Below are 21,529 nucleotides of genomic sequence, written 5' to 3'. Positions count from 1 at the left end.
TTTTTAAAAGAAGTTGCAGTATCATAACACATAATGTCATAAAAGACTTTCTAACAATTTCATAAAAATGTGTGTAAAAAAGTCAAGGTAAACTTTTCTTCATTATTATGATTAATTGGTGGTACTGGTACTATAAATAGCTGCCGCTGTCCTATAATGACTGAGGTTCTGGTGCTGTTGGAGAACCTCCCCACAAATTAGCACTTTTGTGCTGTTGTTGTCACTAACAGGTCTGATGAGTGGTGGAGCAGGCTCAACTGTTAATATGTAAATAGTTGTTTAAGGGGTTTGTACATCCATTTATAGCTACCTGTGGGAGAGGAAACAAGGCTTGTGTGTGTGTGCACCTCACTCCACAATGATTGAGTTATATATATATATATATATATATATATATATATATATATATATATATATATATATAAATAACAAACAAACAGAACATGTCTGTCCATTTAAGACTTCAGTGCTTGAAGCAATAAAAAAAACACACAGCATGAAACACATTTACAGAGAAGCAAAACTAGTTTATTACAAGTAGTGGAAATGTAGCTAGCATTACATGTGAGTGTGCAGTAACAGCAGTATTCAGCACGTCATTACAAAGACATTCACTGTTGACCTGTGGTAGACACCGCTGCTGTCCGTATACTTTGAAATATGGAATGAACATGAGTAACTTAAATAAACCTGGAAAAAAAATGTAAACAAAGAGGGAATAAAGCTCAGAGGGAGGCTACTAAAACAAGACAGAGAGCTTGTTTTCTTTGTCCGTAAGAACACTTAAGACTATTCCAGTACGAATGCTTCTAAAAGAAACTGCCCGCATTGCCCTTTGTAAACCACAGGGTCTACGTATCTTACAGAGGACGCCAAAAGAGCGTGCGCAGGTTGTAAGAGTAAGTTCCACTAAGAGTGATTAATAGCTGCAGTCAAAGCATAATGGTATTACAATCACAATTATTAAGAGCGACAGCTGGTGAACAATCATTCCTGTTGTTCCGTTACCATCTTTGGTACAGTGCTTACACTGAGTGAGCATGACTCAGCTGAGTGTTTCGTTGTTGCTCCGCTCTCGGTACTCAGTTATTCCATTTACCATCCTGACAAATTAAGACCTAATTAATAGAGACAGGGACATGGAGCCAGTTCATCAGACAGTTATTTTGTTCACAATAATGTCTTGGTTCAGATTTTTTTGTTCCCGCTCCAACTGACTTGGTCCCACCTCTCAAAATGGAAGATTTCTGTGAATGAATTAAAAAAAAAAAAAAAAACTACCACTAAATCTGGTATTATTCTCTTGTGTCTTGAATGTCTGATGAACTGGCTCAAACAAATTACTGCCATACCTGAGAAATAATAGCCTGTTTCTGCTACTGTGATGGATCCACATAGTGGAAACGCCTCCTTCCACAAAAGACACTCCAGCGTTGGAACACGACATGGCTCACTCACCCTGCTGCACCCTTCCTACTGCCCTATCTCTACTCCTCCCTCATCTTATCACAACTCACAGTTTGTGAGGGTTGACCCATTTGTAAGTGCCTTCATAGCGGAATCCAACTCTCTTTGCGAGGTCATCTGCTTCTGCTGGGCCACGGCTGAAGGAAGAATAAGAGAAACAATCACAATCTACACTCTATCAAACTCGTCTTCCAAATGAGGGCGTAGTGAACTTGTTTCCTACCTTCCATATTTGTAAGGAATAGGTTTGGGCTTCTCTTTGTCTATGTGATGAAGAAGAGGTGTGAAGATCCTCCATGCTTCCCTTAATTCATCACTGCAGAGACAAACATTTCGCTGGCTTACAAAAATTATTCATATAAAATAGAAGAGGTGTGAAATGAAAACAGTCTAACACTAACTTCATCACGGTGCCTGCCGCTTGGTTTTGATGCATCTCTATTCGGGCTATTACGGTACCAATACTTCAAGTGGTCAAAAAGGAAAAAGAAAGACTTGCTATACAGCAACAATTTATGGTACAACACATGATAAATAAGTCTTGTTAAATATGTGACATCACAGCAGAAGTCCTAACATAAGGGGGGAAATGTTTCCATGCTAGGTTTGATAAGAAACTGCTTAAAATATATATAGGCAAGCAGGACAAATACACCAGATGGTGCATTCATTGATTCATTTTCCATAAGCACTTATCCTCTTGGGGGGTCACAGGGGGGCTGGAGCCTATCCCAGCTGACACTGGGCGAGAGGTGACACAGGGAGAACATGCAAACTCCACACAGGCTCCCCCAACCCGGGGGTTAAACAGGAATCCTCTTGCTGTGAGGCTAACCACTTCCCAAATGGTGCAATTATTATCATTTTTTTTAAGTGCACCAAATTGTACAGTTCAATAAAAAATGTTTGTGACAGTAAAACATTCTGATGCAGGTAATTCTGAAGTTACATGCATCAGTATATGTACACAGAAAAAGCAGTTGGAGCCCTGTACAACTCGTGTTTCCCTCAAGCTGAGGCAGAGAAAAGATGCACTATAACGCCATCTAGTGGGGACTGGTAGTCAGAGGCGGCCTTTGGCATCAGGGGGCCCATTTCAATACTTAATATGGGGCCCTACCACGTAAAACATAAACATAATTATGTTTGCCAGCTACGCGTCCTGCGTCCGTGACGCATTATAAGCTGAAAGAACGCAGTAAAGTCATCCATGTGTCCCAAGGACGCACATATTTTCCCATGTAAAACGATACATTGTGACCAAGTGTTAAAATCATAACCAGGGCAAGAAACCGGGACTCAGCAGAAAAGGCGAGGATTCAGGTTGGTTTGCAACAAATAAGGATATGGATACTTTATTGTCCCTTACAATCCCCTCAAATTAAATTAACAACAAAAATAATGAGTGCGTTATTTTTGTCCAGTTGTGGTCAGAGCACTCTCTCGGTCAGAGAAACGGAAATAAAAGAGAAACAACTTTCTACAGATTTGTTTTCAAAATTCAGCCAAAAAAATCAAAAATTCAAAATTCTCAACTTAAATTAACAACAAAAATAATGAGTGCTCCGCATCATTTCAGCACTGTGGACAGCTCACTACCTGCATGAAAAGACAGAGACAGACGGAGGAAAAAAAGTTCTGCAAGGTGACAGACTATTGCAATTATCCTTTTCATGACGTCGTTCCAGTGTTTTTTCTCCAGCATTTGTATTTCTTGGTATGTTTTGTCAATGGCACTGTACGTTCTTACGCGCGTCTCCAGCTCGCATCAGCTGTCCATGTTGGAACGGTGTACATTTGATTTGTCATGATCCTGGAGTGTGAGAGTGAGTCGTTCCCACATTCTGAAACCCCCGTCAGTGAGACTGTGATTTCGCTTGCCAAATAGGGTACAGCAGAAACAGAAAACTGAATCTGATGATTTTGAATACACTAACCATGACATGCGTATTTTTTCTCCATTTTTCATCCTTATGAAATATCTGTCATTAGTAAAATGGCGGCGTGTTTGGCTCTGTGAGAAGTTAAAGTCCTCTATCTGAACAGGACCTCTCCGAACAATATCGATCCGTTGGTCACTGGTAATATGCTCTGGCCAACATGCCGGGTCTGTCTCTGTGAATGACAGTGGGACTTTCTCCCTGGCTGCAGTGCTGGTGGTGGCATCTCCCTCACCTGTCTCAGTTGTGGGGCTATCATCATGTGGTGCTTCAAACGATAATGTTTGGTCATCATTATGACGAGCTGTTTCAGTAGAAAGGTCTTTATTTTCACCTTCTCCCGTATTTGTTGTTTGGCTGGCATTATGTGAGTGGGCTGCAGCCGCTGCTGTAGTCGGTGCAGCTGTTATAGATGCAGGACCAAAGAAAGAGGTCACTTTTGGAAGACTACTCACAGCTTTCCTTTTGATGTCTGCTAGTTTTCGCTTTTCAGCACCACTTTGGTATGTGCGTTTCATTTTGTAACGTTAGGGATGTTAGTTAGCTAGTTAGGTGATGGCGGGCAGTGATTTATTATTGTGTCTTCCTTGCGGCATTTATTTTTTTGTCAGTTGGGGGCCCCCTGGTGGCTGGGGCCCGTTTCAACTGAAACGGTTGAAACATAGGTAAGGCCACCTATGCTGGTGGTTTTACTGACAGGTTTATTTTACAAGTAGTAACATGAGACAACAGTAGTGAAAAACAAAGACAGACCTGCGCACAAAGTGCATCTGACTCCCACAGAAGACGTCCAGGATGAGACGCTCGTAAGCGTCTGGAAGCTTCACATCCTGAAAACAAGACAAGAAATTTACATCATTACATTTTTTAGACATAAAAATCTGAAATATGCTTTTCCCCCTGTTACTCAAATCACTAGCTCGAATTATGGATTTATTTTCTGCAGTAAAAGTGATAAAAGTACATGCTACATAAACTTGAACCTGCCTTGTATCTGCTCTTGTAGGTGAGGTCCAGCTCGGTTTCCTCAGGGCTGAAGTAGACGCCGGGTTTCTTGCTCATCATTTTGGCGTAGACGGCCTCGTTGGGCTGCACACGCACCACTAGCTCATTCCTGCGACACTGATTGTCAAAAATGTCCCCTGGGACATCTGTGAACTGCAGCCGCACCTCAGCTTTCCTCTCATTCAGAGCTTTTCCACAGCGAAGGATGAAAGGAACACCTGAGGAGCAACACATTGTAATGACAGTGCATTATGAAACAGCACCAGGAAACATGACATCAACAGGATATGTTTTGTAAATCACACAGTGTGTTTACCATCCCAGCGTTCGTTGTGGACGTAGAGCACAACAGCGGCGAAGGTGGCCTGAGTTGATCCTTTAGGAACTGTGGTATCATCAAGATAACCCAGTTTAGCATCTCCCTCACCCTCTGGATCCCCCACATACTGACCCAGCACCACGTCTGACATGGACACTGGAGTGATGCACTTCAGCACCTTCACCTACAAGAGGGAAAAGCACAGAGCAGATGTCCTCCATTAGAAACATGACACACATCTGTAGTTGTGTTTGAGGAGGTGTTGAGAGCGTCAAGGTCTCTAGGAGATGATTTTGTACCTTTTCATCCCTAACATCATCCGAGCTGGTGGAAGCTGGTTTCTCCATGGCAACCAGGCAGAGCATCTGGAGCAAGTGGTTCTGCATGACATCGCTGATCAGGACAGAGGGAACAGGTGGTTAAACAAAAGACAGGAAGTGAGAATGTGATGTGGACATGTTTATTAAAATAATAACTGATGTGTTCAAACAAGTCAAATCTATCCATTATCTAAAGTGTGATTTGCCTCCTAGTGAGCCGCTAATGTTTATTCACTGATGAAACAGGGTTGCATGAGGTACTTAACCATTGTCAGTGTATTACATACAGTAGATGTCAGTCAGCACGCCCTAGTTTGGAGAAGCAGGCTGCAGAAACACCTCGGAAGCTAAGTGGTGCAGTGGTTCCAAAAAGAGGAGCAGCTTCAGTAGTGTGGAATAAACTGTGGCGTCCTCAATGCTTTATGAACAGCCCCGGACTTTTCAGACTCTTTTAGCGACTTACTGATCAGAGGGAACTCATTCAGCGTCTCTCCTTTCCCACAGTGGACACACAGGAGTCAGTGTCACCAAGTGATTTTGTCATAAACATTTAGTAATATAAACCTATGTGACACTCGTGGCTCGACAAAAACGACATATATGTGAATGTGTGACAGTTGTGTTATCATAACAGCCTGTCACAGGTTACAGTGTGATGATTAGAGGAGAAATGGCAGAGCATAAAGGTCCAGGTGAAAAAAAAAAAAAAAAACAACTTTAGGATTTTGCTGAAAGAAGGAAATCACCTGTTGATTTATATATATAGATTCCATCCCTGGGGACATTTCTTTGTTTTGGGGAGCTGTTTAAATGTGGAATTTGAGGAAGATTTTATTCAGTTGTATTGCTAATATTGTATAAAATCTGAATCTCACTCTGAGTTACTGTTGTTGTTCACAAACTCAAGAAATGAGAGAATATTTTTGTTTAGTTTTTACTGCATATTTGAAGGTGAACTGTAAAACTATAACACTTATTTTGTTGCCATTCTATGTTCCTAAATTAATAGTTAAATACTTTTTTTTACTAATTTGTGATATCATCAAAAATATCGTTATCGCAAAAATACCCCGAAATATTGTGATATTATTTTAGGGCCATATCACCGACCCCTACTGCTGACCCCAACTCACAGCAGTACATTGCTTAATTTCCATGGCGGTACTCCTGCTGCTTCTCCAAACTGGGGGTGCACAGACTGACATCTACTGTATCTTATACACTGACTATATACTGCTATCAAATAGGAGGGCATTAAAGCAAAGTGTTACAGATTGAAGTACTATTTACAATATTCAACAACTAAAAATGCAGTTTAAGTACAGAAGCTCCCACGACTGCTCTCTAAACTTCACTTTATATCTGGGTAAAAAAACAAAAACATTACGCTTTGATATCACAATACAAAGACAAACTTTTTCCCCCACTCACCGAATGATGCCAAAATCATCAAAGTATCCTCCTCGTCCCTGAGTGCCAAATGGCTCTTTAAAGGTGAGAACCACACAGGCCACACTGTCCCTGTTCCAGATCGGCCCGAAGATTCGGTTCCCAAACCTGTAATAAACATCCCATAATTGTTCTCTGCTCAGCAGCACGTACACACTCAAACACATCAGGGAAAGACAGCTGTTTGTGACAACATGCATAAATGTTTTTCTGTTTTGTTCTTGGTTTGAGGCCAGTTTCTGTTTTCTTTGTATGATATTCACAGAGGCTTTTCCAACCCACAAAGCAGCCGTGCTGCATAATTCAAATTACTTTAAAATCATAAGAGAAAATTCTCTCTTTTGTCAACACAAAGAATTACAAAGCACAGAGAGAAATACCAACAACTCTCAGTAGAAAGATGAGAAGACGAAGAAAAAGAAGAAGAGAGAAAAGAAAGAGGGCTTTTTATTGAGATAATCTTTAAATGTAAACGTCTGTGTGAGCAATTCATTTGGGATGTTGTTTTCTGTTTTACTTTCAATTTGTTTGTGTTTCTTTATGTTTGTTTTCTTTTCCTTATTTTTGGTTTTGTATATGCAAGACTGAAAGACAGCTATAAAAAACAATGTCTTGTAATCCCATGTGGATTGAGCCAAGAAAGGCACAACACTTAAATAAAAATAAATGAATGAATGAACATATGACATATGTGACCCAGTATAAATTTGTATTCACTCTACTGGATGCCCTTATAATATAAGCTAAGAGTGGATGTATCTCCTTTAAAGTTTACTTAATTATGAATTCAGTTCAGTCAGATTTTGCTCCTCAATATTCATGTTCACTATCAGACGTTAAAGCATTTGACAATTTCCCATTCAATAAATAAATTCAAGTAAAAAAAAGTGACCTTATGTGAAGATGGTTTTCTCACCTGAGCACCATGAGGTTCTGCACCATTTCTTTGCCCAGGTAGTGATCTATACGGTAGATTTGTTCTTCAGTGAAGAGGGAGGAGAGGTGAGTGGACAGCTCTTCGGAGCTCTGAAGGTCGTGTCCAAACGGCTTCTCTACAATTACCCTGTTCCAGCCTCTACACAACAGACACACACACAAAGGAAAAGGACACATAAACTCACAGTGCTCATCAACACAACGACACATTAGTTGGACACAGCCGAGTTTAAATTGGGTGGTAACACTTTCTATAAGGACCCCAGCTATAGTGCGTTATGGGGGCATTTCTACTGATAGAGACAGGGTAAGGAACCCGGACATCTGGAGGGAGTTCAGAGTAGAGATGCTGCTCCTTTATGTCGGTTTAGGGTCAGTTAAGGTGGTTCAGGCATCTGATCAGGATGCCTCCTGTTAGAGGTGTTCCCCGGGGCAGAACCAGAACACGCTGGAGGGATTACATATCTCATCTGGCCTGGGAACATCTTGGGGTCTCCAAGGAGGAGCTGGAAACCATTGCTAGGGAGAGGGACGTCTGGGGTGCTTTGCTTCGCCTGCTGCCCCCATGACCAGGCCCCGGATAAGCGGATGAAAATGGATGGATGGATATACAATACTTTACTATTATAATACACAACCATAATGCTTTCTGATGCACTATATCAACTATCATAAAACATTATAGATGTGTCTCATGATGAATTAGAAGTTCTTGACTAGTTATGAACGTGAGGTTGACTGATAGGGTTCATAATGACCAAAAAAATAACATGAAGGGAGGTTGCATGAAGTGGCTGCATACAGTTGTTGATGTTTTTTTTTTACTATGGTGAAAATAAAGCTTTATAAACAGTATTTAGTCTTTTTTTACTTTGAATATATCACACAGGTTTCATAACTTGAGGTTTCATTCCTGAAGCAGATATTTACTTGTTATTCTCTGGATGGTTATTTACATTTGGCATCTTGCATAATAATCACTGCAGCATTAATTCTTTTACATACATTAAAATACATTACACTGTGGTTACCACCAAAAATGAAATCGTATAAAGCATGCATTATTATAGATGCATCACTATGTACTTTACTTACAAACAACGGACTTGCATCTGAATAGCATCTTTCTAGTTTTGCGACCACTGGCCCTGTAGCAATGATAACTTCTGATATTGTATGGACGTTTATAGCACACTATGAGTCTTTACTACAGCTGACTGTTGAGGTGTGAGTATAGGTAGTCATAATGTACTACAAGCCCCATCAGTCAACCTCTAGTTTACAACTAATCAAGAGCATCCATAAGACACTTGAACTTGTATAACCCCAATTACAAAAAAGTTGGGATGCTGTGTAAAACGTAAATAAAAACAGAATGCAATGATTTACAAATCCTTAAAACTTAATTGTTTTTTGTGAAATGCACTTATTCTGAATTTGATGCCGGCAACATGATCCAAAAAAGTTGGCTCAGGGGCAACTAAAGACTGGGGAAGTTGCTGAGCGCTCAAAAAACACCATGACTGACTGACAGACTGACACAAAACGGAAAAGTGTGCTGTGGACTGACGAGACCACATTTCAAATTGTTTTTGTCTTTGAAAATCATGGATGTTGTGTCCTGTGGCCTGAAGAGGAAAAGGCCCATCCAGATTGTTACCAGCACAAAGTTCAAAAGCCAGTATCTGTGACCATATGGGTGTGTGTTAGTGCCCATGACATCACAGTTAACCTGCACATCTGTGAAGGCTCTGTTAATGCTGAAAGGTCCCTACAGGTTTTGGAGCAACATATGCTGCCATCCAGACAAAGTCTTTTTCAGAGACGTTCGTGCTTATCCCAGCAAGACAATGCCAAGCCACATTCTGTGCGTGCTGTATTAGCATGACTTCATAGCAAAAGAGTGCTAGTACTGGACTGGCCTGCAGTTGAGACTTGATTCCTACTGAAAATGTGTGGCACATTATGAAGAGCAAAACATGAAATCGGAGACCCCAGACAGTTGAACACTGAGGTCGTATGTAAAGCAAGAAAGGGAAAGAAAAGCATTATAATTTATTATAATTACCCCCGTAACGCATTTCAGATGTGGTCTTTATATATAATGTGACTGAAAAGATTTCCCTTAGGTGTCACACTCATTTTTGTCACAATAATTCGCACCTATGAACCATGTTACTCGTGCTATCTTACGTGATGTAGAGACTATAAACACATTCTATCAGAGGGATTTCCTTGTGTTCACTAAAATGCAATAACAATAAAGCTTTATAAAAAAAACAAGGTTTTGACACACTGCACAAAACAACAAGACAACATTGTGACAAAGCAGCAGCTAGTAAGAGACGTGTACTGACTTTGTGCTCATACAGCAGTGCCTGATGTTCTTGGTAACATCGTGGTAGACGGTGGGCGGCAGCGCCAGGTAGAAGAGACGGTTTGCCTCGGGTCCTCCGGGCAGAGACAGGATGTGTGTGTCGAGTTTGGAGAAGGAACTGTCATCTGCATATTTACCACTGATGTATGTGTTCCTGCTGAAGAAGGCTGACAACCGCTCTGCGTCTTTATCCGTCACCTGGGTCAGAGAGGGGGAGCATTTACACATGAATGGATTTAATGAGGATGTTTAAAGATGCAGCGCATGTGTGTTTTATCCGGAGGCACCAGGAACTGAGGACTAGACGATACATGAAATATGGGATGGAAAGATTTGCTGAGTTTCTGTGTAGGAGCCAACTTAGGCCCTGTTTGTATGTGGTATTAACATGCATCTAGGGTGATCGGATCATGAGTGGACAGCTCTAAATACAGGTGTGAATGCACCCATGTGTCCTGAATGCTTCTTGAGATCCAATTGCCACCACCTCCGAATGTGGTCTGGGATGTATGCCCACATTCTTTCAGCAGTGTGTACGTTAATGTGTCCTGGGCCACATTTAAGGACTCAGCTGCATCGCCGAAGGACGGACTCCAGAGCTACTCTTTTCCCAGCAAACATTCAGTTCAATATCTGCCTGTTTAGCACAAACTCACACCAACACCAAAACAGCCCAGCTCTGTCATTATACCCGTTAATACTGTCTGGTTCTCCTCAGGAAACAACAACTCTATGAGAGACTGCTGGTAACCTTCTACTGCTGCTCTGTGTTTGGTTTGCCAGCTGCGCAGCTGCAGACAGGTGAGCACTCCAGAAAGTCATCAACACTGCCCAGAAGATCATCGGCTGCCCTCTCCCCTCACTGGAAGAACTGTACAGTTCCCGATGCCTCAGTAAAGCCAGGAACATACTGAGGGACTCATCTCACCCTGGGCACCCTCTGTTCGAACTGCTGCCATCAGGCAGGAGATACAGGACTCACAATTCAAAAACAAACAGACTAAAGAACAGTTTTTATCCCAGAGCCATTGTTGCCCTGAATAATGCTGAATAATGTAATACCTTCGAACCTGCTAAGAACTTGCGCAACAGCTGCAGGACGGTTGTTTGTGTGTGTGTGTGTGTGTGTGTGTGTGTGTGTGTGTGTAAGATGTATTTTTAGTATTAAGTCTAGTACTTATGTACTTTTATTTATTGCACCATGATTGCACTTAATTTTGTTGTACTCATACAATGACAATAAAGATTCTATTCTATTCTATTCTATTCTATTCACACTAGCCATGATGCTAACAGTTAGCTCTCTCACTGTGTGTGTGCGGGCCGACTCTCACCAACTGTCCCTGCCATGGGGCTCACACTCAAGCAGCAGTAGTTTCCTAGTAGTGGGTAATGAGGCGGAGCAACATCAGGGTGCACTGGCTTATCTCATCTCAACACAAATGGCCTTTGCAAACACATATAATGTAGCCTACATGTTTATTTGCATACAGAGCAGGGAAGAGATCTGATCATGAGTGCTCACTTGAGACGCATGTGAGGACACAGTGTAATGCCAGGTGTGAGCTGACAAAGCTGTCCACTTGTGATGTATCACCCAAGAAAGGCTCGTAGTGTTAACCTGCAATAGGTGATTTTTTTTTCGTCCACTTGGGGGCCAAAAACAACACTGACACATAGTCACCTTTTAAGTTGACATGACATTGTTAGCTCTTTTATAATTTAGCCACTACAATAAAGGCCTTTTAATACATCCTTTCTGTGTGAACTTTTTAGACCATTTTGGCTGAATAAAGCTGCTTGCTGTTAACCAAACTAGTAAAGTTGCTGGCCAGACAGCTAAACAATGAGCTGAATCTCACTATAAAGCTCCGTAAAGCCAGGTGGAGCTGCAGATTAAGGTGATAATTCTCCGTAGGTTCAACACTTCACAGATTAAGCCACTGGCAGAGGGAAGAGGAGCGGAGGGGATGGGATGGAGGAATGATGGATGGACGAGCACACTATTTTCTTGCTTTGAGATGTTTTTATTTACATAGTTTGTATATTAGTTTGCTACTATCTGCTGTGAATGCCTCCATCTGCCCTCCAAAATAATAATAGTAATAAAAATCAGTCTGATATTTAATCTGTCAAAATCTCAAAGATCCAGTTTTACCTTCAGGTAAGGCATGCAGTTCTTCCGGATGGCATCAACTGTCAAGTCAGAGCGAGCAAACCCAACAAAATATGTCTGCTCAGGGAGGAGGCCGTCTCTGTACAACCACCTGAGAGAGCAGAGGAACATATGGTTCAAACCTCAGAGGCCCCAGTCCCGATCTTTCCTCAGCCTTTGCTGTGTTACTGATATAAAAGCCTTTCAGCCAGGTCAGAAGTTCACTCACCATAGAGTTGGGTAGATTTTCTTCTTAGCCAGATCCCCCTGCAGGTGCAAACACACAGTCAGAAATATGATTCCACCTCAAAAATACAGGTCACAAACACAATCATTAAGTGCTGACGCTGTGTTTTGGAGTTACTGTGCAGCTTATTTATCCTGTGCACTGCCAGAGTGGTAATTATTTTCCATGACACAAGATGCTGCAGGTCACTCCGTCTGGCAACAGGTAAGAAGGCTGCTTTGGCTGAATTGCGCAACCTTAGTGGTAATCCCATTGAGATCAAGTGCCAACCCCCAACACACAGAGTGGAGACAATAACGCTGTTCTGTAAATCATGCTGAAGAACCTGTTGCTTAGTGCCTTAACTGTGACAGCTAACAGATTCAGCTTCTGAGAGTGTTTGACACGTTTAACAAGACAACACAAGGCCATGTAGACATTGTGACATTGTGAGAAGGAGCTCAGAAATAAAAAATGACCTTAGGTAAACCTCAAATCAATACTAAGGACAACAAGGGACATTAGCAGTCAACTTAATTAAAAGTAATTCCCATAACAGTATCCTGTGGCCTAAATCACAATCTGACGTCTCCCCTTAAGACACTATTCCTCAGCTGGGAGTTCAACTCAAGTTATAACCCTGCGTCTTTGTTTAAGATTGTGTGTTATAAATAACTCTAAGTGAAATATACTGAGCAGAAATGTGTCTTTAATGTCACACTTTAGATAAGAAGTTGGTCATTCATTTAATCTGGTGCCACGCACAATGTCCTCTAACCGAAGCAAAGGACAAACCCGTTAAACAAACCTTTTGTATCATCATGAAGCTGAACAGCCCTCACTGTTGAATTAGTAGCGGTAAGTAAATGTTTTTAAAATTTGGCATGACTGTATGTATTCAAATGAAAGAGCTGTTTTAAAAAATAAAAGCTTGCAGCAAGCCCGTTTAATCAGCTGCAGCTACACACACACATGCACACATATCAATGAAACCAGTATAACCAGAGTGAGACTGCACAAAGCCCAGCCCTTCCCACTGACCTGGCTGTGTATCACACTGAAAGAAAAACGCTGACAGTCAGTGACACTGCAAAAATCAGCAACAGCGCCACACTCTCTTTTCCCCAGAGCAAACAGTGCAAGAGAAAGAGGGACACAGCCAGTAAATGACTGTAGCCTGGCTACATGTTCAAAAAAAAAAACAGAACCAACACCATCTGTTTTGCACAAATGATGACAAAAAAAGATAAGAAAGTGGTTCTTTTGGAAACATATTTTGCAGGAAATATTGTTTGAGCAGTGAAAGCATTTACATTTTCTCATACATACAGCCATGTTTCTGTAAAATGTTTTCATTTATGATTCTGATAGGCACCTCTTATTTAAATTAAAGAAACAAATGAAAGAGAAAAGACACATTTGGATAGACTGCAGCCCTGGTAGAAAAGGAGAAGGCAAAAAGAGACACATTATGTAAAAAAAAGAAATGAGGAAACAAGTCTATAAAGTTTCAGAAAGCCTGAAATGGTTTTAGTTCCTGAACTTGACACCTGACCAGTATGAGGAAACAGTGAAGCAGTGAAAAGGGTAATTTCTTTTGAAATTACTGCGGTGGATCGACTTATTATTCAGTTTATTGTAGCAGTAAAAGAAATGAACTTTGATTAAGATGAGGCATGTGCATCACCAATAATTTTCAAGAAATAACTGAAATGATTTTACCACTGTAAACTGTACTGTTCAACTGTCTGCAGCTAATCTTGCAAACCATTCAGCCTAATATTTTGTGTGCACATTTCTGACTATTTGCTCAAGGATCTCTCGTAGTTGCGATGATTCACAATTGTTGAAAAATTTTATATCGTCACAGACCGCTGACTCCTCATTGCTTTTAACTGGCCAGTGGGAGGCGCAAGTTTTTCAGAAATCGGCTAAGCTAAAAACAAGAAGCCTTACCCTCTATCATGGCTCAAAAACTGACGTCCATAGAAAAGTTTGGTCTTATTTTGAACCAGAGCATTGGCAGATTAATTTCATACCCAACAGTTCCTGTTTTTTTAGCTTCTCCACCATCTTTACTGTAAAGGAGTCGGGAGGGACAGCTCTCTGTGCTCTCCAGTTTTGTTCTGTTCGCCACATATGTCATAGTAGCCTATACTGGGAGCATTTTAGAAGTGGAGGGTTTTGCCTGACAGATTTTGGGATTTTTTATCATCATTTTTCATTAATATTTGTGTTCCTACCTTAAGTAAGTAAGTAGGCAGTTAAATGTTTTCTTTCTGTGTCTGTTTTAGTTGTACTTCTTTTTTTATTCCTCCTTTGTTGTGCCGTAGCCTACACACAAAGTAAATACAGTCCAAAGTCCAGTTATGATGACATGGATCAATGATTTGTGGTTTTGTTTTAGTCATTAAAAGTACATTCACCCTCATAATTATGGTGTATCTATATTTCACATACAGTGCCTGTTATCAGGAAATGCACCTGCTCCGTGCAATATGCAACAACTTTGTCAAAAATGGACAAGGCGTGTATTTTTATTAGCCTCTAAAACGTGTGCGTCTGCTGATATTGCCAGTATTGCAATCAGCTCAGGTGGCTGCCTGGCAGAGACTTGCACTCAACTGAGAGCACTTTTCTGGTTCTCTACTGTTTTTCCAGTTAAGCAAAGCTGTCACACACAACTGGAGGGATGTGTTTTATTCATTAAATAAACACAATTATGTTTCTGATTATACAAAGTAAGGTCTTAAGCCAGTCAAAGGTATCGCACACTATTGAAATGATAAGCAAAGAGGAACCTTGGATCAATTTAGCCTCAATTTAAGGCTTAAGCTCGGATGACTGAGAGGTTTGAGTGCTTGTTTGCAGAAGCTTGGTGAAATCAGTTTCAACATTTCCTCAAATCACACACATCGTGTGCAATTATTGCAGTACTTTTAAAGATTTCAACACACTTTCTGTGTAATTATGGCCAACCGTTATTGCCTCAGTGACCTGCACTGTAAATGTGCCAAATATAATGATAAGGGAACACAGAGAAACTTACATGCTGAATCATTTTCTGATTCATGTATTACAGTTTGTGTCATCCAAACCATTGGCTTTCATTTCATTCTCAAGTGTACTTTGCATTATCAGTTACAATTTTTACAACCCTCCCCTGCTCTCACCGAGGCTCCCATGATGATGAAGACGTGAGCGTCGGACTGACGGAACTCTTTGTCTTCATGCAGCTCCTTCCTCAGCTCCCCAAAAACCTCCGAGCGAGAGAGGGGGATGTTTGACGTCATCTTCTCTAAAGGGCAGACAAAATAAAAGTCCAAAAAAAGAGACATTTAACAATATTCTTTTACATGTTAACCAAAAGGTCAAAGGTTAAGAAGACAAATACAGAATTCATCCTACCTAACAGGTATTTCCCAGTTCCTCCAGGCCTGCTTAACAATTAGTATGCAACACAACAGGAAACTAACAAACATTTGGCTGGCGGAGGGACTATGTTGCATACAATAACAACAATTACAACAATGTGAAGTTTTAGTAATATTTTGGCTGACCTTTGTCAAATACATGTTTTACAGTTTTAGTGTTTTGGATACATCTTTCCTTCTGTTCAAGGGAGCTATTGATTTCTGTTTACTTCTGTATATTAAGAAAATCTGTTAACATCCTATTAAAGGTTGTAATGATTTAATAAAAACTGAATGCTGCTTAGATTAGAAGATTAATCAGTTAAATGACAGACAAGACAACAAATAAAGCATCACAGATTTTGATAACTGATTCATCATTTCAGTGTTTATTTTTCAAGCAACAAAAATTCCTGGTTTTAGCCTCGCAAGTTTGAGTATTTGCAGCTTTTCTCTGTTTTACAAAATTGTGAATTGAATATTTTTGGGTTTAAAAAACATTTTCTGATATTTTAAAGACATAAATACACTGCCAATTTTTTATTTAAGTGATTAATCAAAAAAATGATAATTTACTGATTATTAACTGATTTACCTGGACCTGCAATGATTAGTCGATTAAACAGAAATTAATTGTTTTTAAGTCTTTTTTTTTTTCTCTTAAGAAAAAAAATACCAAAGTTCTCTGGTTCCAGCTTCATATACATGAATATTTGCTGGTTTCCTTATTCTTCTACGATTGTAAACTGAATATCTTTTCCATTCTGGAAAAAAAACAAAAAAACTTGAGAAAATTGGTATGGACTTTCTTTTTCTTTTTTTCTTTTTTTTTTTTTACCATTTTCTGATATATTACACACAAAGAAATTAATTGAGAAAACAATCGGAAGAAATAATAAAAAATATAAAAAATAGTTAGTGGCATCACTACAATGTAAACCAATGCATGCCTGAAGACGAAGTATTATATTTTATTTCATTTTTTAAATGAAAAAATGAAATAAAATATTTCATTCCTGTATTTACCTTATACATTATGTTTTATGCCTTCTATCTTGTATCTGTTTAACTTGCATGTTTTTATTATATTTTTTTTAAACATTTTGCAGTATCATCATTGAAGTGAGCCTGAGAATAAGAATTTAACTGCCAACAACTGCTCCCCTGTTGTTATTGTGCATATGACAAAAGCCTTGAAACCTGAAACACAGCATGACTGTTTAAAAAGGGTCAGCTGTGATGTAAAGCACTTGTGATTTTTTTCTAAATGGGCCGTAACAGGAACAGCCACTGGCACTGGTCCTGTACTTCCTCCATTACCCAAGATCCAAAGATAAGGAGCAACAGATCTCAGACTTAGATTTCCTTGTGACTCATTTAATGTGGTGAATGAGCCAGGAAATCAGGAAGAACTTCGTTTTTTCAGTGCTTTCACAACTGACCTCTTAATTTTCATATTTACTGTATAACTAAGCCTTCAGGCTGCACTGATGATGACACATTTCTGACAAGCTCTATGACAATTAACAAATATTCAGAGATAGAAATTAACTTTTTGTCCACCTGCCACTGTGGCTGATGATGGTGCCCAAAATCTACAGCCACTCACAGATCAACACAGATTTTCATTTTGGTTGATGAGTGGAGCAAACCTAGCAGCCACCAGCATATTTTATCAGCATCTGACTGGTTGCTGCACACAGTCATGACAGGTTAAGGTTACAGACACATGCCATCACTGCCATAAAACAACAACACTCAGAGGAAAAGCACGTGGATTTCTGTCAGATGGTCACTAGCTCCCAGACCCGGCCTGACCCACAACAAACCATAATGATATTAGTCAAATCCTCCACTAAACCCTGTATTTAGAGGGCTAATCATTACTGCAGAGCACCGTGATCAAGCTAAATACGTTCGGCTAACGCATCAATATAACACGGGCTGACATTTTGTTGTTCATGGACAGTTAGCCACCAACATACAGGGTGAAACATCTCGCATAATGCTACTTTTAAACTGAGCTACAGCAGCTTTTATCCTCGCTGCATGCACACTGGGCTAACTAACACTAAAACCGCCCTGTCTTCAGCACTTAGCTTCACAGGCTGTTGTGCCAACATGACTTGACAAGCAGCAAACTGCCGCTTCACAGCAGCTAGCAAACAGCACCTAGCTAACATAGCTACATGTAACCAACGGTAAAGTTAGCGCCACAAAGGTAAAACTGCTGCTACTCACAAAGTCCGTTAACGAGAGGAGATAAACCCGGCGGTTAAACCCTGGACCAAACCCGACGACAGGGTACAGCCTTTACACACACACTCACAGCAGACAACAGTGGAGGCTGTGTGTGTGAGCCCTGCCTACTAGCGTTACTTCCCTGTTCAAGTGACAACGAAGAAACCGAGAGATTTTTATTGGTTTGGGAGAAACTCACCAGCGCTCGCTCGAGTTCCCATCACTGTCGAGTCCAGTGACGTCACGGAGTCTGCAGGTGGGCGTGGCTTAACTGTACGCACCCCCTCACGCACAGCGCCACACCGGAACACAATGAGGAAGAGTATGAGGAAACAAAGTGAGGAATGAGGAAGGAAACAAACAAAAAAAACCTTTTTCTTTTCTTTATTTAAAACCTACAGTCTCTCAGTTTGTGACTCTTTTCCATTTGATAATAAACGCATAAAAAGTACTTTAAAAAATTATAGGTTCATACAGTTTTGAGTCTGTTTTAAAGGAAAATGCTCGTGATCATCTGTATCCAGTGGTGGAAAAAGTATTCTGATCCTTTACTCCATCTTGTGAAGGGCTCATTGCATAAGTGAAGTATACTCTAAATCAAAAAAGTATAAAATGCAAGTTTCTTTCAAAAGCAGTCCAAGACACACTTAGGGTTTGTGCAATCCTGAGTCCTGACTCTGAGACCCTGTGTCCTCATACGTGGACATCACATTTTGGGTTTACTTGACCCTATACTTCATTCTACTTAAAGGATAACTTTGGCATTTTTCAACCTGCGCCCTATTTCCCCATGTGTATGTGTGCGTATGATTCATAGGTACAACTCGTTTTAAAACTGGTTCAGTATTGAGGGAGGTGGATGCAACCGGGAGTCGCGAAACGAGCTAAAACGGTAACGGGGGCAAATGCGTCCCATATAAGTTTGCACGTTAAAAGTGCTTTTTTTTCGCCACTGACCGGTTCAGATCACCAGTGCTATCTCTGTAAATAGCATAGTAAACATTTCCCTTACCTCTGGGCTGTGTGACGTCATCTCGCGAGAGCTTTGCTCCACTGTGTCTGTAGCTCTCTCTACTCGTGGGACAGCCATTTTCTTGAGGAAGAGGTGTTTCCAGATTGGATGTCTTCTCTTGTTCGACTGGCAGTAGTCATCTTGGGAGAAATGAGCACTGCAGACCTGATGGTCTGCGCTAACTCATACGGGACGCATTTGCCCCTGTTACTGTTTTAGCTCGTTTTGCGGCTGCCGGCTGCATCTGCCTCCCTCAATACTGAACCAATTTTTTTTTTTTAAGATATTTTTTGGGGGTATTTTCAGCCTTTAATGGATAGGACAGACAAGTGTGAAGGGGAGAGAGAGAGAGAGGGAGTGACATGCAGCAAAGGGCCACAGGCTGGAGTCAAACCCGGGCTGCTGCGGCAACAGCCTTGTACATGGGGCGCCTGCTCTACCACTAAGCCACCGACGCCCCCTGAACCAATTTTAAAATGAGTTGTAGCCTACCTATGAATCATATGCACACATACACATGGGGAAATAGAGCCCAGGTTGAAAAATACCGAAGTTATCCTTTAACTTAGACCTGTTGTCCTTGTTCGTGGACACTTGATGTGCCATTAGTCGTGTCTGCAGCTGATCCCGACACAAAAGTGGACAAGGTCCAAAAGCTGATCACATTTTATTGTTGAAACTTGTTTATTTGTGATTAATAATGTTTGTAGTTTGATATGGCAGCAAATTTGATTAATTATAGCAACAGTAAGAAGCTAAGGCACTTAATTAGTAAGTACTCGTTTGAAGACATTGGGACTTTATCACTGTTGACAGTGTTTAGGTTTTTATACTTATCGGATCCTACTGATCTCAAATAGCGAGGAGAAATTAAAAATGCATACCAAAAAAAAAGTTTGGGTCTCAGGAGGATAAAGATTAAAAAGACCAACAAATTGCAATTCACAGATGTTTCCTTTTTATATGCTTTGATTGATGGATGGAGCTCTATGACACAGAGGAACATGATATATCAGGCTTTGTTTATGCAGGATATGAAGTGCAGCAGACGTTTATTTGTAGGCTAACACAGAAGTTAGCATCGCCCTGGTTCCCTCTACAAAAATTTGGTTAGTGCAGAAAATAACTTCTGTGGCAAACAAAACTTCCATGTTTTGCTCAGCAACATATTCATAACAAATAAAAAACACTTTTATGATTTTTGAAGCATTGATGCAATTGCCAGAAGTTAAAAGCTAACATCAGGCTATAAACAGTCTACACTGGTCACATCACTTCATGGCCACCTGTTCAGTGTGATGTCATCCTGTAGTCTCATTTAGCCACTTATTAGCAACTCCCTTTTTTTAAGACACACAAACGCTTCAAAATTCACGTGTGGGGCATTTACTGATGTATTTTATGTCATAGTAGAAAAAGAGAAAGTCTCTTAAGCATGTGTCAACCACAGACCTTATTTTAGGCATCTAACCAAACCCATTCAAAAAACTCCTGACACTGGGATGAGGGAACCTGGAATGCTAAAATGCCAGCTCATCTCTTTTCAGGACTCATTTCTGCAGCACTCTACAGGTAGTAGTGGTAGAATCTTTGTTGGTTTGAAAAATTGTATACCTACAGCCTCAAATGTACACTGAAAGCAAGAGTTATTGGGCGCTGTAATGATTCCTCCTGTTGATATTGACTGTAAAATGATGCCCTCTTAGTGTGACTCATCCATTCTGTGTAAAAATGCCTATTCAAGTTCAGCCGACACTAATATGAGGCCACGGTAGTCTGAGCTAGTCAGACCCTGAGGGTATTTTACATAAAGTGACAAAATCCCTTCTTTGTGTTTAGACAGAGGTTCTTTTGTCAGTTGCGGCAGAGGGACGTTAACACAGAGAGGAAAGATATAATTTAATCTCACACTGCTGAAGGCTCATATTATCTTTGGCTGAACTTTAACTGGTGTTTTTGAGGACAGTGGATTAATTTCCCATCTTTTACCTTAAGAGGTACACCAGGAGGGATTCCTTCACAACTAGTATGGACGGGGGGAACAATTACAAGGACCAATAACTCTTTGAATGCACTTAAGGGCAAGTGAGAATTGTATTGAGATAGATTTGTAATAATCTAAAGTCAACATATAGAAAATCTTGACTAGAGTCAGATAAAGCTTAGCTGACTTTTGTGGATTTGCAGGCACATTTCCTTCTGTTTTCTTCTGATGATGACAGACACAGATGGTTTGTCAGAGAAGAACAATATAAACTCTGTGATACACATCTTCTGTAAAGCAAACTTAGAGGTACAGTGACAAGAATGAGGAAATGGAAATGTATTTCCGTGTGCAGCTGGGGCGGTGTTGTAACATGAGTTGCTGCAGAGTTTGAGTTGATGTGGAAATATATGTTGTACCTGTCTGGTGAAGATCCACGTTTGCTCAGGTGCTGCTTCCCCCTTCAATCGGCAGCATTCAGGACATACCAGGGGTTGCATGTATACACAAGTCAAGGCTGGGCTGTACTTCTTGCTAGAATATGTACTTAAAATACTACAGTGTCAAAGAAAACACATTGTGTTTTTAAGATGGGGTAAAATAATACCTGATCACATGACCCTAATTTCACCTTTATTGTAGTTTATCATGTTCAGCTAACACAGTGACTCTCAGCCTTACTGGC

General features: G+C 40.4%; 1 protein-coding gene across 2 annotated transcripts; it reads right to left on the bottom strand.

The window, feature by feature from the left end:
• Window positions 1-506: 506 nt before the first annotated feature.
• g6pd (glucose-6-phosphate dehydrogenase) lies at window positions 507-18,105 on the bottom strand. 2 transcript variants are annotated; one of them, XM_049580044.1, is made up of 13 exons: window positions 18,048-18,105; window positions 15,368-15,492; window positions 12,198-12,235; window positions 11,972-12,080; window positions 9,794-10,011; window positions 7,417-7,575; window positions 6,483-6,608; window positions 5,031-5,124; window positions 4,729-4,915; window positions 4,395-4,630; window positions 4,161-4,237; window positions 1,691-1,783; window positions 507-1,604 (listed from the first exon to the last, which is right to left on the bottom strand). In XM_049580044.1, exons 1-13 carry the CDS (start codon window positions 18,067-18,069, stop codon window positions 1,514-1,516), a joined length of 1,575 nt encoding a protein of 524 aa, XP_049436001.1. In that variant the 5' UTR covers window positions 18,070-18,105; the 3' UTR covers window positions 507-1,513. The 2 variants fall into 2 exon arrangements, with proteins under 2 accessions (XP_049436001.1, XP_049436002.1); XM_049580045.1 differs by lacking the exon at window positions 18,048-18,105 and adding an exon at window positions 17,849-18,010.
• Window positions 18,106-21,529: the final 3,424 nt, after the last annotated feature.

This window comes from Epinephelus fuscoguttatus, linkage group LG7 (assembly GCF_011397635.1).
Source record: "Epinephelus fuscoguttatus linkage group LG7, E.fuscoguttatus.final_Chr_v1".
Classification (NCBI taxonomy): Eukaryota; Metazoa; Chordata; class Actinopteri; order Perciformes; family Serranidae; genus Epinephelus; species Epinephelus fuscoguttatus.
The sequence above is the reverse complement of the archived record's forward strand: the minus strand, read 5'-3'. Positions and strand labels throughout refer to the sequence as shown.